This window comes from Chinchilla lanigera, unplaced genomic scaffold, assembly GCF_000276665.1.
Source record: "Chinchilla lanigera isolate Chin_1 unplaced genomic scaffold, ChiLan1.0 scaffold00026, whole genome shotgun sequence".
NCBI lineage: Eukaryota > Metazoa > Chordata > Mammalia > Rodentia > Chinchillidae > Chinchilla > Chinchilla lanigera.
In genome coordinates, this window is record NW_004955427.1 from 22,267,353 (window position 1) to 22,284,550 (window position 17,198).

The 17,198-nt window shown below is 45.5% G+C and overlaps 1 protein-coding gene across 1 annotated transcript in view; it reads left to right on the forward strand.

Annotated features, from left to right (window-relative positions):
• Positions 1-1,377: 1,377 nt before the first annotated feature.
• Positions 1,378-17,198, forward strand: part of Pdia5 (protein disulfide isomerase family A, member 5) — an 87,394-nt gene continuing 71,573 nt past the window's right edge. The window contains exon 1 of the mRNA XM_005386524.2: positions 1,378-1,537. Within this exon, the coding sequence (XP_005386581.1) occupies positions 1,493-1,537 (45 nt within the window). The 5' untranslated portion in view covers positions 1,378-1,492. The remainder of the gene's footprint in view (positions 1,538-17,198) is intronic.

A 17,198-nucleotide genomic window follows, 5' to 3' on the forward strand; every position in this document is an offset into this window, starting at 1 on the left:
GAAGAGGGGTGGGTCAAGCATGACCTCTGGGTTTGGCTTTGATCATCTGGAAGGTGTTCAAGGATCTTTCAGCCCTAACCTGCCAGCTCCCACTCTGTACTCCCCTTATCCTTGTCACGACTGTGTATCTCAAACCTACCCAACTGAATTGTATGACAATTTTAGCACATGCAATGGGTTCAATAAAGGGATTTTCCTTTTACATTTTTGTGTTGAGATAACATCCATGTAATATCAAAGAACCATTTTAAAGCGTACAATTCAGCGGTATTTAGTACATTGACAGTGTTGCACAACCATCACCTCTATCTAGTTCCAAAGTATTCTCATCACTTCCAAAAGAACCCCCTGTTCCCATTCCCTCTTCCCCCCAGCCCAGACAACTCCTGTCGCCATCATTTGCCCATTCCGGATATCTCATATAAATGTGGTCATATGATATTCGACCTTTGTGTCTAACTACTCCTCCTCCTCCTCCTCCTTCTCCTTTTTCTTCTTCCTCCAGTGCTGGTGATTGAACCCAGGGAGTGCGGAGTATGTCCCATACCATTCAATTTAGTTTTTTTTTCACTTTGAGAGAGTAGCTAAGTTATCGAGACTGGCCTCGAACTTTCAGTCCTCCTGCCTCTGTCTCCTAAGTAGCTGGGATTACAGGCCTGTGCCACTATGCCCCACTGTGTGCAGTTTGGTTTTTTTTTTTTTTTAATTATCATACTAATTTTTGAGATTTGTCCTCACAGTACTATGTATCAATACTTCATTCCATTCAGTGGCTGAGTAATATTCCATTGTATAGCTACATCACATTATCTTTATCTATTCAACCTTTGAGGGCATCTAGGTTGTTTCTACTTTTGGCTATTCTAAACAGTGCTGCGGCAAACACTGGTGTAGACGTACTTGTTTGAACACCAGTTCTCAATTGTTTTGAGTTCATATCTAACCTATGTATAACTTTTTGAGGACTCACCAAACTTTTCCAACAGCTCAAAAAGTTTTGGTGAAAGACAAAAGAAGAGGTAGGTGGGAGCATTGGAGTCAGGGATCAAGGCATTTTCTGTCTTTCACAAGCAGTGGGGAACTCTGACGTTTACAGGCTGTACGATCTGGGTCAAAGTACTGTGCTTACATTTTGGGGTTGCTTCCTCATCCACAAAGCAGGCACATAAAACTTACTTCTGAGCTGGATGGGCTACTCTAGGCACAGAGTAAGCCCCTCAGTTAATGCCTTCGCTTACTCACAGACCCGGCCTTTCACATTTCAGCAAGTTCACCCAGGGAGGGGAAGCGCTCACCGGCTGCGAACTACAACTCCCATGGAGCATCACTCAGGCGCTCCCGCTTAGTGCGCATGGTTTGGCAGACGTGGCACTGGGAACTAGGAGGCGGGGAGCGGTTGGGAAGTGGCTGTGGCTGTTGGCCACGGCGGAGCCAGCAGGCGGGTGCGCAGCGCGAGTGGAGATCCGAGCCGGCTGCGGGCACCGGCGCGGGGATGGCACGGGCCGGGCCGGCGTGGGCGCTGCTGCTGGCGATCTGGGTGAGCTGCAGAGTGGAGGTCCGGTGGGGTCCGGGCCGGCGGCACGTGCGCCCCGCGTGCGGGTCCGCGCCCTCGGCTCCCAGCCCTCTGGCACCCGGCGGGGGGCGTGCGCACCCGGCCACCGCGGGGACAGCAGGGCGGTCTCGGTGTACTCCCACCGGGCGCCTCGGCAGACGCAGCCCCGGGACGCCGGGCGATGCTTTGAAGGGTGCTCGCAAATGACACAACTTTGTGGGGGGACCGCTTGGGGCTTCGGTCTGGGGGCGCCACCGGCCAGGGCAGGACACCCGCAGGCTGGGGAGTGCGCCCCGCCCAGACTCCTGGCCCTGCACCTGTGTGAGTGTGGGGTGCGATGGGGGTGCTTCTTCGTGGTGCAGGCGGGAACCCGGTTTTAGGAGCACTCCGGATCTTGGTTTCGACTCCAGGAGATTGGAAAGTGGCTTAGCACCTGGGCCTCCGCCCACAGGCTCGGCTCAGCTAGGCTCGGCGGGCTGGGTGGAGTAGCCACCCGGAGGAGTTGTGCTCCAACTCACCTCGGACACTGGCTGGAGCCCGGGCCACTTTCTCCCTGTGTGGCGCGGCGGATCGTTTAATGTCACTGTCTTGGTTTCCTCACTCGGGGGATGGGGACAGTGAAGATAACCCTGCCAAGGTTGTCGGAGGGTCGGATGAGAAATGTCTGAAAACTGCAAAATCAGACAGGAGTGGAAGAGGGGTGGTGTCAGGGTCCAGGGAGGGGTGGGCTGCTGCCGAGGGGCATTTGGGGGCACTTCGGGGTCCTCCAGGGCATCCCACGGAGAGGTGGGAATGGGTGTGGCTTCCAGCTCTGGTGTCGCTTGGGGGTGTCTCGGCCTTCTTCCACATCTCTCGAATGACTTCTGGTTCTTCTGATGTTAAGACCATCCTGACTCCTTTTTTCCTGAAGTTCCAGGGAACCTCCCACTCCCGCCACTGTCACCAACCTAGATTTTTCAGGGTTTTTTTTTTTTTCTTTTGGGTGTGACAAGGTGCTGGGCACATGAGAGGAGAAAAGGAGTGTGGATTGAGTGGCTTTAAACTCTTCCATCTTCTTATTCCTCGACCTTTTGGGATCACAGTAAGGAGTGGCCACTTATCTTCCGGTTGTCTAGAAGTGGGTGGGGAAAGAGGCTCTCAGTTCCCTTGAAGCTTTCTCTCTCTAGGATCAGTCAGGCTAGATCTAGATCGGCATCTGCACTTCCCTGTACGTTTTTCTGGTTGTGCTGGAGCTGTTTGCCATCAGTTGCTGGAGCCACTAGGTCTGGCTGGTCTCCAGGCCAGGCAGGCCAGAGCAGGGGAAAGGGCCATCTCCCCCTGAAGCCATCAGCTCTTCAGGGAGCCCTGCTTTCTTTCCTTCCCCTTTCTCTCCACTCTAAAAATAAAGCCTTGGGAATCTGATGCTTCATTCAACAAACATTTATTTACCAACCACACTGTTTTTGTTTTTATTTTTGGTTTTTCTCCGGTACTGGGAATCAAACTCACGACCTTGCGCTTGCCAGGCAGGCGCTGTGCCACCGAGCTAAATCCCCAGCCCCCTCAACCACACTGTTTGATACAGGGTTGGATTTTGGGTGGGGAAGAAAAATAAACATTGTGCCTGACTTCTGGTGTTGCCTTGGGCCAGGAAGATTATCAGTCCTGTGAGCAAATAATGACAGAAGTGCAAAGTGCTAGTACCCTAACTGCTGGCAGCCTTCACCAAGTGGGGTCCACATGGTAATTTAGAGGGAGGGAGGATCCGCTGAGGCCTTCCAGGGTGGGCAGAGCAGAGTCGGAAGGAGTGTGGCTAGCTGGGCAGGGCAGTCCGCAGGTCCTCTCAGCGGTGTAGAAAAGTAGGGAGGTTTGCTAAGAGCACTAGACCTGGAGTTTACATCTGTCCTTTCTTTTCCCTAAGCTTAGCAGGTGTGAGGTGGAGGGAGCAAGACTGCAAGGGAAGGACTGATAAGGGCTTTGTGATCCCTGAGTCAGATTGGTTTTATTTGTTCAATATTTACTGAGGGCTGTTGGCACAGTGCTGGGCTATGACCCAAGGTACAGTACAGGACAGTACAGTAGTAAAGGAGTGCAGTGATCAACTTCACTTTCTGTAGTTTTAATTTCCTGAAGTCAACAAGAGGGATAAGTACAACACAGTAAGATATTTCAAATGAGAGACATCCACCTAAGTTTTGCTACAGTATAGTTATAATGGTTCCATTTTAGTATTAATCCCTCATTATGCCTAAATTATAAGTTAAACTTTTTTTTTTTTGCGGTACCAGGGATTGAACTCATGACCTTGCACTTGCCAGGCAGGCGCTTATGCCACTGAGCTATATCCCCAGCCCCAAGTTAAACTTTCTTATAGCTATGTATGTATTGGAAAAACTGGTATATCTAAGGTTTGGTACCATCTGTAGCTTCAAGCATCTCTCTCTTGGACAAGGGGGTCCACTATATAAAGGTATCTGCAGAGATTTATGTACAGAGATATACATCCACTCCATTTTTTATAATAGCAAAAATATGGGAATAGTTATAATGCTCAACAGTAGCAGCACCGTTAAGTAACTTCTGGCACTCCTCGTACCATGGGAAGTGATGTTGTTATATAACAAATATACCATAGAGTGCATGGCTTATAAGGAATAGAAATTTATTTTGCACAGTTCTGGAGGCTAAGGTCAAGGTGCTAGAATGGTTGGGTCCTAGGGAGGACCCTCATCCTGGGTGTAGACTTCTGACTTCCTTATGAGACAGAAAGAGGACTGGAGAGCTGTCTTGGGCACTTTTTAAGAGGTCCCATCTGATACTGTCACAGTGGGGATTTCAACATAGAAAGTCTTGGTAGACACATTCAGTTCATTGCCAGATTTTTAAAGAATATATTTACTAGGGTATAATGTTTGTTATTAAAATATGATGATGAACATCTGAAGATGTGCAAAAATACTCATGTGATTACTGGAAAAGTAGGATAGAAAACTCAATCTCAGGGTGAAGTTATGTATTTGAAGAATTAGTAGTAACTGAATAGTAAATGATTGTTCTGAAAGGTGGAGAGGTGGATGACTTTTGTTTACTTTTTTGCTTATGCTTTCTCATACTGTCCAAATGAGTGTGTATTAGTTTATAATCAGAAGCATCAGATATTTTCTAAAAGGTCTCCTTGAGGGCCTTCCCTCAGCCTTCCAGAAGAATACCAGGGTGAAAAGTGGCACAGTCGATACCTGGACCAAGTTAGGCCCTACGTCTTCCAAGCTGACATCCCTGTGCCTGGGGCCGCAGCAGCTAAGGGAGGCCTGGAGTCCTGCCACAGCCTGCATCTGGCTGCCAGCTCTCAAACTGCAGCCCTGCTCCTCCTCTTCCTCCCTGCCCCAAGGCTTTCCGTAGGCCCATGCATGCTGATTGCTGTCCAGTCCTGTCCAGTCCACAGGATGGAGAAATGTCAGCCAGAGAGTGCACTACACGTCTCCCAGTTCAGTGGTTCTCAAATGTCAGGCCAAAGACCGGAGCCAGGCTGTGACCAAGCTTTTACTGGTCTGCAGACAAACTGGAAAAATAACAAACAGTGGTGAATATTTTTCCTCCATGAATCCAAATATTTTCAGTTAACACATTTGTCCATTTTCCTGATTTGATGTCCATATTTTAGGTGGAGTGTTTACAGTGTTTTTCTCCAAAAATGAAACTATCGATCATAGTATTTTGTGATTTCCTTTAAAAAAGTCCTTTCTTGATAAACATTATTTTAAAACACATAGTACGTATTACTTTTATATATATAACTTTTTAAATAAGGACTGTTGTGATTCAACAGTCTGAGAACTGATCTGCGTTACCCTCCTTATGTTATCCTGCAGTGCTGGGGGTGGAACCTAGGATATTGTACGGTAGAGGCAAGGACTCTACTGTTGGGATCCACACACATCCCCCTCAACTCTATTTTATGATGCTCCTAGAGGCAAGAGACTCAGCCACCCATTTAATAAGGGCAGAGCCAGGAATAAAGCCAGACCTAAATTATAAATTAGGTTCTTTGCACTCCTCGGTCTTTTGCATTCCCCACCTCTGTTTTCTTCCTGCCTCTGTCCCTGATGGTAGCTCTAAGCTCAGACCCCAGGGGAGGGTGAGTGGAGGTCCAGAAGGCAGGTAATTTGCCGTTGATCTCTCCTACAGAGCTTTTAAGGTATACTCACTTAGGACCTGCACATCTTTGGGACCATTATGTATTTAATAGGCTTTTGTGGGCTGGCCTGGGGATCTGATGCCATTTATAATACTGTTTGGAACCCATAGTGCACTTTTCCCACAGAAATAAACACATTACAGAGGAAGTCTTCAAACAGACCTGACGCATAAGCTGGAGCCATGGCTGAGTGCCCCTGGAATGGCAAGTGCTGACTGCTGGGATTTGGGACAGGGACAAGCAGCAAGTGATCAGAGAACACTCCAAGAGTGAAGTAGGAACTGGCCTTACTCCTAATTCTGTGACCACAGAAATCCTCCTGTGTGACCGTTGTGTCCCCAGTACTTAGCCCAGTGCTTGGCACCCAGGCGTCCCAATGTGTATGGTGGATAGAGTGAAAGGCAGTCTCCAGGATGGAAATGTGGGAAACGAGGAGCTCAGCCTGGGCAGAAGCAGGATTTGAGTCTAGGGCAGGGAAGAAACTGGGAAAGAGGAGGGCAAAGAACCTTAAATGCCCAGCAAAGCCCCAGGGACTGGATTCTGTAGGTGATGCAGAGATGTGATGCAAGCAGCTCTTTTAATAACATCAGTCAGGCCCCATGCTGGGCTGGGTTGCAGGGGTGAGGCAGGGTTACTTTTCCCAGAACAACGCTTTCATCCTCTTGCTTTCCTCCCTGTTATCTCCAAGGTGGAGTCAAGTATGAAGTGGTGGAAAGCACGGGGGCTTTTAGCCAGTGAAATGCTCCAGAGCCAAGTGGCCTTGAACCCTGCCTCGCTTTTCTTGGTTGTAAATGGTGGTAATAATATCCATCTTGCAGAGTTAAAAGGATGAGAAATAACACAGGAAGCACACAGCACAGTGCTTGGCGTGTGAAAATGCCTGATCAGTGGGAGCCCTGCAGCCTTGCAAGCTGTTGAATCTGAGGTGATGGGGAAGTCAGGGGAGTGGAGGCGGTGGGCCGTGGGCGCTGGCCAGAGGCGGTGTGTGGGCAGGAGGCGGCACGGTTGCCTAGTTGGGCGCTGTCCTGCTGGGATTCTTCCCTGAGTTCCTTGAACTGGCTCTGGACTCTCACCTTGTGTGTCCCCCAGCCCCAACACGCTCCTGTGGGGACACTTGGGGAGTGGTGCAAGCAGAGAGGCTCAGGATTTAAGCCACCCACTTCCTTGTGATAGTGGATCCTCCCCAGAGACCTAAAGGCCAACCACACCAATCCCTCCAGGAGTTTGCGTCAGCTTTGTGGTTTGTTCTGTATCTCATTTAGCACTTATGGTGGCTTTTGAGGCTAGTTGACAAGAGGCCAGAGATGGGTGCTGGGGTGTAAGGAGGACTGAAGTTCTTTTATGTTGCCTGGAGCCCCCCTGCACCCCTAATGTCTTGGGGCCCATGCAGGCAGGAGGGAGCCACAGTACTCACCCAAGGTGGGATGGCCCATCCTGCAGCACACACTGGGGCCTCTGGCTGCTGGTTTACAGAGCATCTCTGCCACATCAGTATGGTGTTGAATCCTGTGAGGGACACTGATAAAGCACTATGACCCCTAGGCTGACCCCTAGAGAGGTGCGGGTGGGTGTTCAGAGGTGGGAAGCAACATAGTATTCCACGAATCGGAGGTATGTGTGACCTGGAAGGTGAAGGCACAGAGGATCAGGCTGGGGTGCTCAGTGGCTCACTTGATGTTTAAGCAACCACGCTGGCAGCTGTTTGCCTGGGGAGGGTCCATACTACTTCTTCAGCTTGTCCCAGGAGGAGGGGCAGCTATCTAGGCACATAGTGACTTCCTCTTCCCCAGTAGCTCCTTCCGGTGCCACACACCAGTCTGTCTGTTAACTTTGCAATCATGCAAAGTGGGGGGTTAATGACACTCAGATGCAGGAGGTTAGAATAGCTTTTTTGCATCTTTTTATTCCTCAAACTTGCACTGAGGTCCAGTTGTAAGTACAGATTTCATTCATTATAGCTTGCTGGGGCAGGGGTGGAAGATCCATTCCCTCCAAAAAAATCCCACACTTCTCCCAGCCCCTTAGCATCTTGAATGAGTGAGCAAGTCCCCTTGTCCTTGTTGGAAGATGTCTAGGTGGACTGTCACAAGCTCATGTGACCTGTCACCTGAGTCCAGGTGTGGGCTGGGCTGGAAAGCTCTCTTGTCAGGCCAAGTAGCCAAGTGTCCTCAGGGACCGGCGGGTTTGATGTCACTAAGGGGCCTAATCTTGCTGTGTCCTGGGCAGAGTTTTGTACATGTGTCTACATTAGGGGAGTGGGAGGACGAGCATCGGCATCCTGCGTTTGTGCATAACACAAGTACTTGTTTGTTTCCAAGTGGATATTTCCTTGTGAATCTTTATGAGCCAGGCTCCATGCTAAGACACTGGGGAATGTAGTGATAAATAAGATGGACCCCATCCCTTCCTCCAGTGGCCTAGCGGGAAGGCTACTGATTAACAACTTCATTCGGTTAGTAAGTGCTAGGAAGAGAAAGTATAGGTGTAATAGGGATCCCTCAGCTAATTCAGGTAGTCAAGAAAGGCACAACATGCACACACACTTACGTCCACAGGAGCTGGAGGCCAGCCCCATGGGTGTACAGAGAGCCAGCAAGAGGACATGCCAGGAGAGTGCAGACCTTCATGGGCACAGAAAGAGCTGTGCAAATGCCCATTGTGTCCCTAACAGAAGCCAGTTAAACATAGTCCTCCTTATACCCCAGCACCCATGGGCATGGTGGTCCACACCTATAATCCCAGCACTAGGGAGGCTGAGGTGGGAAGATTGTTGTGAGTTCAAGGCCAGCCTGGGCTATATGTGAGTTCAAGGCCAGCCTGAACTACACAGTGAGATCCTGTCTGAAAAGACTTAAAAAAAGACAATCTTTGCCCTTCCAGAGCTCTGTCTCATGGTGAGATTGTCTGTCTGTCTCTCTGTCTCTGTCTCTCTCTCATACACACATAGGACACAACACAGCCAGGCCTCGTGGCATACACCTATAATCCCAGCATGCTGGAGGCTAAGGCAGCAGGATTGCTGCAAATTTGAGGCAAGCCTGGGCTCCATAATAAGTTCAAAGCCAGCCTAAACTATGTAGTGAGATCTGGTCTCAAAAAAACAAAACAAAACCAAAAAAAATGACAAAGGACAGTTGTCATACAAGAGGCTCCATGTCAAGATCAGGTCCTGAACTTACATGGCATAGGAGACACCCCACACACGGAGATAGATAGATAGATAGATAGATACATAGAAAGAATGTTTCTCATATAGGGGAAACTATTTGATATTTAAGCTTGTGTGTCTGACTTATTTCACTTAACATTATGTTCTCAGTTGCATTCATTTGCCTAAGAATGCCTCAAGTTCATCTTTTTTAATGGCAGAGTAGTACTGCACTATATTTAAAGAAATACATTTTCTTTATACTTTTATCTGTTGATGGACATACATGCTGTTTCTATCTATTATAAATTGTGCTGCTTAAACATGAGTATGCATGTTCCCTATAGTATGATGATTTCAATTCTTTCTGGAAGATACCTAGAAGTGGAACAGCTAAGTCAAATGGAATTTCTAGTTTTAGTATTTTGGGCAATCTCCATGCTGACTTCCATGGTGATTGTAATAGTTTACATTCCCACCAACAATGTAGTAGAGTTCCTTTCTTCCATACATCCTCACTAGCATTTATTAGCTTTTTGATGATAACCGTTCATTCTGGAGTAAGATGGTATGTCAGTGTAGTTTTAATTTACATTTCTCTGATGCCCAGAGATGATGAGCATTTTTTCATGTATTTGTTGGTCATTTGTACTTCTGAGAAGTGCCTATTCATTTCATTTGCCCTATTTTTGTTTGGGTGTTTTATTTAGAGGGGTCTAATTTTTTTTTGGAACCAGGAATCGAACTCAGGACCTTTCACTTTCCAGGCAGGCACCAGAGCCGCTAAGCTGTATCCCTGAGGGGTCTAATTTTTTTTAGTTCTTTATGTGTTCTTGATTTTATTTCAAGAGGTCCTTATTGAACCTCCACCAAGAGTCATCTGAAGAAGGATAAGGAATGCAAGGAATGAGGGGAAAATGGAAAATCCTGGTTGTGAATGGAGCAGGGAGTGACATGGTGTCCAGAGAGAGAATTCATAAAAGACAAGACCGGGGCAGAATTTCTCTAATCTGGTTGTGGGTGAAAGCCACTTTTAAGAGTATTTGCAAAAATATGGATTTCTGGGCCATCCAGATCCAAGTGTGATTTTCTTTAAGAATAAGGCCCAGGAATCTGTGTTTCTAAAAAGCATGTACTTAAAAGTCATGGTACAGCTACACAACTTATAAGGTAATCTTTTAGACAACTTTCTATGGTTGTGCACAATACTTGAGATAATCAACTTAAAATGAGGAAGGGTTTATTTTGGCGTGTGGTTTCTTAGGTTTCAGTCCATGGTTGATGGGCTCTATTGATTTGGGCCTGTATGGCGCAGTTGACCATGGTGAGAACGTATGGTGAAGGAAACCTGTACATTTTATAGCAGCTGGGAAGCAAAAGGAGATAACAAGGGGTGGAGTCCCAATGTCTCCATCAAGGGGACACCCCCCATGACTGTTAGGTTACCCACCCACTAGACCCCACCTCAAAAAAGGTTCTACCACCTGCCAGTAGTGCCACAGGATGGTGACCAAGCCTTTAACATACAGGCTTTTGGGGGCCATTCCAGATCTAGACTATAGCAGGTGACAGCATTCACCTTGTGTGGCAAGTGATATTTTCCCAGGTAAGGTTGCTGCTCTCCACCAAGTGGTGCAGAACAAGTTCTGTGCACATCAAGAGCTGAATCATTTTTGTTCACTGTGACGTCACTTGGTCAGAGCACAGGCTGGTTTTGCTTTTCTCTGGAGGAGAATGGCAGGTGTGCAGGGAGCAGAGGAAAGATGGATCGGGTTGTCGTTGTGGCTCTTTCTAGCTGGTCAGACGTGGGCACTAGATTGGAAGGAAAAACAGTCTTGCTGGCTTCTCGGCTTTGAGTTTTTGTTTTGTTCTGTTTTGTTTTCTGTGGTACCCAGGGATGCCTATCACTGCTCCCACCCTTTTTTTTTTTTTTATTTTGAGACATGGTCTTGCTGAGTTACCCAAATGGAATTTGAGCTTGAAATTCTCCTACTTCAGCCTCCCTAAGTGCTGGAATTACAGGCGAGTGCCTCTGTGCCTGGCTTTGGTCTTTGTTCTAGATGACGCTATAGCAAGTGGGTGGCAGCTCCAGGGATATGTTGGGGACTATTCACATGGAAGGGCGTGAAGAAGAGGGTCCAGGCTCAGTGTCCTTCTTCAGCTCGACCCGAGTCAAACCTCTTACCTCCTTTGAGCCTCAGTTTTCACATGTCTAAAGTGGGCATAGTACTACCTCCCATACCCATTCTTTACAGCAGTTTCGCAAACATTTTTACCACAACTCCTGCAAGAGCAAGTATACATTTTACAACATAGTCCAGGTCATATGTACATTAATAGCAGATATAAATGTTCCACTGATTGCTGGGACTTGCTAAGATACACACTGATGTTTTCTATTTAATGTCATGTTTAAAAGATGCTGGTTTAAAAAAAAAGATGCTGGTTTCACTCACTGGATTGATTTTTGTGACTTGGCCCTTGGGTTGAGACCTGAAGGTTGTAACCGTGGGTTTAGATTTAGATTCCCCACTGTAGAGGACTGAATGAGATAATGTGCTAAAAGCCTGGCCGTGCACCACAAGCCATGGGCACTTGTTATTTCTTTATCAATTAACAGAGCTTTGAGGCAGAGCTAGATTTCCGGAGTGGGAATTCACCTGCTCCTCCTCCTCCCCACTGCCTAATTCAGCATTCCCTCTACCGGTTCTTCCTCGTTTACAGGCCTGGCACACCAGGTTGGCAGCCATCCAAGGCCCTCTTGGCTCTAGGAGAAGCTTTCCAAAACATTAAAAGCTTCAGGGACTTAAGTCTTGGTTAAATGTACTGCAGTTGCAATTTCAGGATAAGAAAACCTGTTTTTATAAGCTCTCGGATCAAGTGGCCAGCCTGACTTGTCTCTTGTTTCTTGGCGGGGGGAGGGTTGAGTTTTTTGTTTTTGTTTTTTTGTTTTGTTTTGTCTTGTTTTATTTTGTTTTGTTTTAAGTCAGGGTCTCACTATGTAGCCCAGGCTGGCCTTGAACTCGCAGCAATCCTCCTGCTTCAGCCTCCCAAATGCTAGGATTCCAGGCATGCACCACCACTCCAAGCTGACTTCTTTCTTGTTGACAGCCACATTTTCTATGGGGAGTACGAAGTAGGGTGGGGGTTATTACTCTGTGTAACCGTAAGTGTAAGGAATGGTTCTTAAGAAAAGCAAAATATATGGCCGGATGTGGTGGTGATAGGTTGAGTACCTTTTATCCAAAATGCTTGAGACTAGAAATGTTTTGGATTTTGGAATATTTGCATACTCAAGGGGCGATCAAAATATATAATAAATATTTAAAAACATATATACGGTGAATGTTGTAAAAAATTTATTACAGTAAAAGCCCAGTGCCAGCAATTACCCTCAAAAGACTCCCCTTCATCTTGAACATATTTTCTTATAGTGCTTCGCACTTTCAGATGCAGTTCTGGAAGTCCTTGTTTTTATGAGGTGTGATCAATATAGTAAATACGCTGCTGAGTACCACCCAGTGGAAAGGCAGGCTCATAGAGACATTTGGTGTGTCCTCACCCACCTTATTTACCAGATCTGGCACAGTGTGACTTCTGGCTCTTCCCCAAAATCAAAATGACCTTGGAAGGTAAATATTTTGAATTGATTCAGAACACCAAGGTAGCCACAATAGCACAAATGAAGACACTAACAAAAGCCTAACAAAAGCCTTCCAGAACAGCTTCCGAAAGTGGCAAGGACAATGGGATAAGTGTGTTTGAAGCAAAGGGGAGTTCTTTGAGGGAGATTAATGGCAATGTGTCTTTTACTCTAGTAATTCAAAATAATTTTTAAATATTCACATTTTCTGAGCATGCCTCATACATAATGAGGCATGTTGGAGGTGGAACCTAAGTCTAAGCACAACATTCATGTATCTCCCATGCATGTCTTACACACATAGCTGGAAGTTAATGTTATACAATATTTTTAGCGCATTTGCTTTGTGCCATGTCATAAGAGGTCAGCTATGGAATTTTCCACCTGTTCTTATGTTGACACTCAAAAAGCTTTGGATTTTGGAGCATTTAGGATTTTGGATGTTCAGAGCAGGCATGCTGAACCTGAAAAAAAATGCAGCTAGCCTTGTATTTATAGGAGCAAGCAGTAAAATGTGCATGGCTATAGGAGTCTTTTTTTTTTTTTTGGTACCGGAACTTGAACTCAGGACCTTGCACTTGCAAGGCAAGCACTGTGCCTCTGAGCTGTATCCTCAGCCCTGTGGGAATCTTTTTCATGCCCCAACTTGGGCACTGGGTTCTGTCAGACTTAGGTCTGAATTACAGGCCACTTACTTGCTGTGTGATCTTGAGCTAGTGTTGTGATTTGATCTGAATGTCCCCCAAAGGCCTTATGTTAAAGGCTTGGTCACCAGTCTATGGCACTACCAGGAGATGGTAGATCCATAGGAGGTGGGGCCTAGTGGGAGGAAGTTCAGTCATTGGGGGTGTGCACTTAAAAGGGACATTGGGACCAACTGTCTCCTGTCTTTTTGCTTCCTGTCCATAAAATGAATAATTTGCTCCTTTTTATCTGCAAAGTGAGTGTAATGAAGTACTTCTTACACCTACCAAAATAACTAAACCAGATAGTTCCATAAACAGCCTAGCTTGCTGATGGTCACACAGCAAGCATGTATTTTTAAATATTAGAGTCATTGTGGGGCTAATACCTAGGCCCTGGATTTTGGAATTAAAGAATCTTCTCTTGTGTTCCATTCCTTGCTAGACAGATGCTTTTTTCATTTCTCTCTCTTTCTTAATAAGCACATATATTAAGATGCAGTCCATGGATCCTGCATCCCAAAGATAGGGTCTGTCTGTCTGTCTGTCTGTCTCTCCCTGTCATACACAGGCACACACATATCCTCAGGGACTCATGGCGCTTGTTTTTACTTCAAAGGCTGCTGGGTAGATGTTCAAGCATCAAGAAGTACGGATGGTGAAAGATCCAAACTTGATTTGCAGTTAGGCCTTTGCTCCCAGTGAATAGTGGTACTCGGCCATGGTGAGTAGTGACATATGCTTAAATTTTGCTCTTTCCAGGAACATAAATTAGTCATATTTTAAAATTCTTGCTCTTTTGTGTATCTCTTTTTCATTGAAGCCATTCTCCAAATATTTACTAGGTATGTGTGACATTCAGATCATTTTGTAGCTTCTGTATAACAGTTTCTAAAAAAACCAAAATGAGCTGAGCATGCTACAGTCATGAGTTCAGGGCCAATCTGGGCTACATAGTGAGTTCAAGGCCATCCTGGACTACAGTTCAAGACCCTGCCTCAAAAAACCAAAATCAACAACAGAAACCCAAAGTAACTATGAAAGATCCTCTGTTTGAAGGAGCATGCCATCCAGCTAGAGGAGGAGGGGGCAGGTGAGCACTGTTCCAGGTAAGCCTGCTGGACAGTGACAGGTCTCAAGCAGTCTGTGGGAGAGGCAAGCCTGTATTTGCTGTGTTCTGGGGATCTCTTTTTTAAAATTTCTTTTATTAGGCAAGGTATTTTCCCTTTTGTTAGGAAATAGTAGTAGGCTTATGAAAGAGTTGCAAGAAAAAAAAAAAAAAACACTCTTCATATACACTTTAACCAGGTTCTAGAAATACTAGTATTTCATCATGCTTTTTTAATCATACTTTTTCTCTAACGTATAAAGTTTATATGCGATGCTTCTTTGCCCACTAAATGCTTCAATCCAGTCATGTGACATACAATGATGTTCCAGTCAGCAAAGGACTGCATGTCTCAGAATTAACGTCCATTGTTAAGCGATGCATGACTGTATTTTTTAGTATTCAGAGACCTTCTTTTCTGTATAACTACAGTACAGTGATCAAAACCAGGAAGGTAGTACAGTTGTTCCTCAGTGCCCTTGGCGTTTTAGAATTCCTACAGATACCAAAATCCATGGATCCTCAGTCCCTTACATAAAATGGCACAGTACAGTGTTTGTATGTGTGCCTATGCTACCCTCTCATGTGCTTTAGATCACCTCTGGTGTTCGTGTAGTACCTGGTACTATGTAAATGCCAAGTGAGTAATTGTTCTGCTCTGTTGTTTAGGGACTCATAGTCTGCACATATTCAGTACAGATGAAATTTTCCTTTCAAATATTTTTGTCCAGAGTTGGTTAAAGCTAGACATGAACCTCCAGATATAGAGGGCCAGCTACAGTCAGTTCAGGACCAATCCAGAAGCACACGTTGCATTTAATTGTCCTTTCTTAGTCTCTCATCTGGAAAACTTGTTCAATTGTTGTTTTTTCTGACGTTGCCAGTTTTGAAGAAGAATTTCCCTGTGTTTTATTTTTGGTGGTGTGTCCATTCAGTGCTTCATATCAGGAGGCATGTGATGACAGTTTGGTGTTAATGTTGGTCCTGTGGTTAAGAATTGTACCCTGTTTATTCACTGTAAAGCTGTATTTTCTGGTGGGGAGATATTTGAGACTTAATTATTTTTGTCATGATAGCCAAATGGTGGTAACATTTTCAATATTGAAATGGGACTTTTTTTTTTATTATGATGAGTTAGTAGAACAGATAAAGGGGAAGAATAAGAACTATCCAAGAACAAAACTTTAGTTTTTGTTTTCTTGTTATCTTTTTCTGAACATCATTTTGTTCGCTTCAAGTTGTGGTCACACCAGGTATATTTTGAATCCTGTTTTTAAAAATAGAACGTTAAGACAAATATTTTTGATCCTTAAAAACATTATTCAAATAACTGTAATATTTTATTGAGCTGTTTACTCCAGTTTGTATAACCCTTCCTCTGCTGTTGGACCTTTAGTTTGTTTACAGGTTCTAACTCTTATGGGTAGGATTGTATGAGTCATTTCTGTATCAGAACTTCTGCTAATTTCCTCAAGACGTATTCCCCAAAGTGGAGTTACCAAGCCAAAGAGCACCAGTACTTTCAAGATAACTGATACATTGTGCCAAATAACTTTACAAAAGAATTGTACAGTTTAGGTGTTTGCCAGCAGTGTATGGCATGGGTTCATATTTTAAGAAATCTAATAATGGTGCTTCTCATCCTTATTCTTTTTCTTCTTTTTCAACTATGGCCCACCTGTGAAGGTTGGTACTAGATTAATTTCCTGTATTTTGAATTATGAAAGCACAGGTATTTATTGCCAAAAAATAAATTATAGTGCAATGCAGCACATTACCCTATTCAAGCTCAGCATCAGGATGAGCTCTGGTGTCACCAGGTGGCTGTATCTACGGAAGATGACTCAGGACAGGAAGGCAGTTGAGGTCCCCCTGAAGGATCAGGAATTTCACCTTGAGAGCCCTCAGAGGAGAGTGGACAGCCGTGTTTGCAGTGAGTCGGCTGACAGATGGTGTGCGAGGAGAGGAATTCAAACTTCCTGATGACTGAGGCTATCCCAGGTGAGGTGGGTAGGGCTGAGGACATGGACTCCAGAAGAGCTTCATTATACTGAGTTCTGCCTACAACCTTCTGAGTCCAGCTGAGTCAAGGAATTGTGAGTCTTGGCTCTGGAGCTGAAGGTGGTGCGTAAACATTGTGGAGGGGATTTCTGCAGAGGGAAACCATCCAGCCCAGCTCAGCAAGAGGTGTCCTTGCCTGTGTAGGGTCCCCTCACTAGAAAAGGGTGAGGTCGGCAAGCAAGAGAATCCCCAGCTAATTCTCCTTGGGCTTGCGGGTAGCTGTTGCCAGATGATTGAGTTATCAGTGAGAACCAGCAAAGCCAATACTTGGAGAATCAGAAGACACATGGTAAACCAATCTCTGTGTCCTTCCTGATATAGTTTATCTAAAGTAGAACACAAGATTGGGTGACTTACACACTTGAAATATCCCTACTGGAACAGATGTTCATCTTTCTTCCTTGTTGGAGCTTTTGTTCCAGTAGGTACTCAAATCTATTTATATGTGTGGCATCAGACCCAAGAATGATAGTACCATTAAAGGTCATTTATTTCACTCATATAGAAGCCAGGACAGGGCTAGTCCAGGGCTAGTGTATCCCTCTGTGGTATCAGAGAACTCCACGTCTTCTATATTGCTAACCCCGTATCTTTAGCAAATCCTTCCTTTTCATTGTTTCAAGGTGGCTCCTTGAGTTCCAGCCACCTTGTCTGAATTCCAGCTGGCCAGAAGGAGGAAGTGACCAGGAAGACTCCTATCTGATGCCTGTTAGGGGCAGTTCCTGAAAGTTGCTGCATAACATTTATGCTTACATTGCAAGGGCTGGAATTTAGCCATATGGCCATACTTGTTGCAAGGGAGACTGAGAGGTAATGGTTTTTTGTGGGT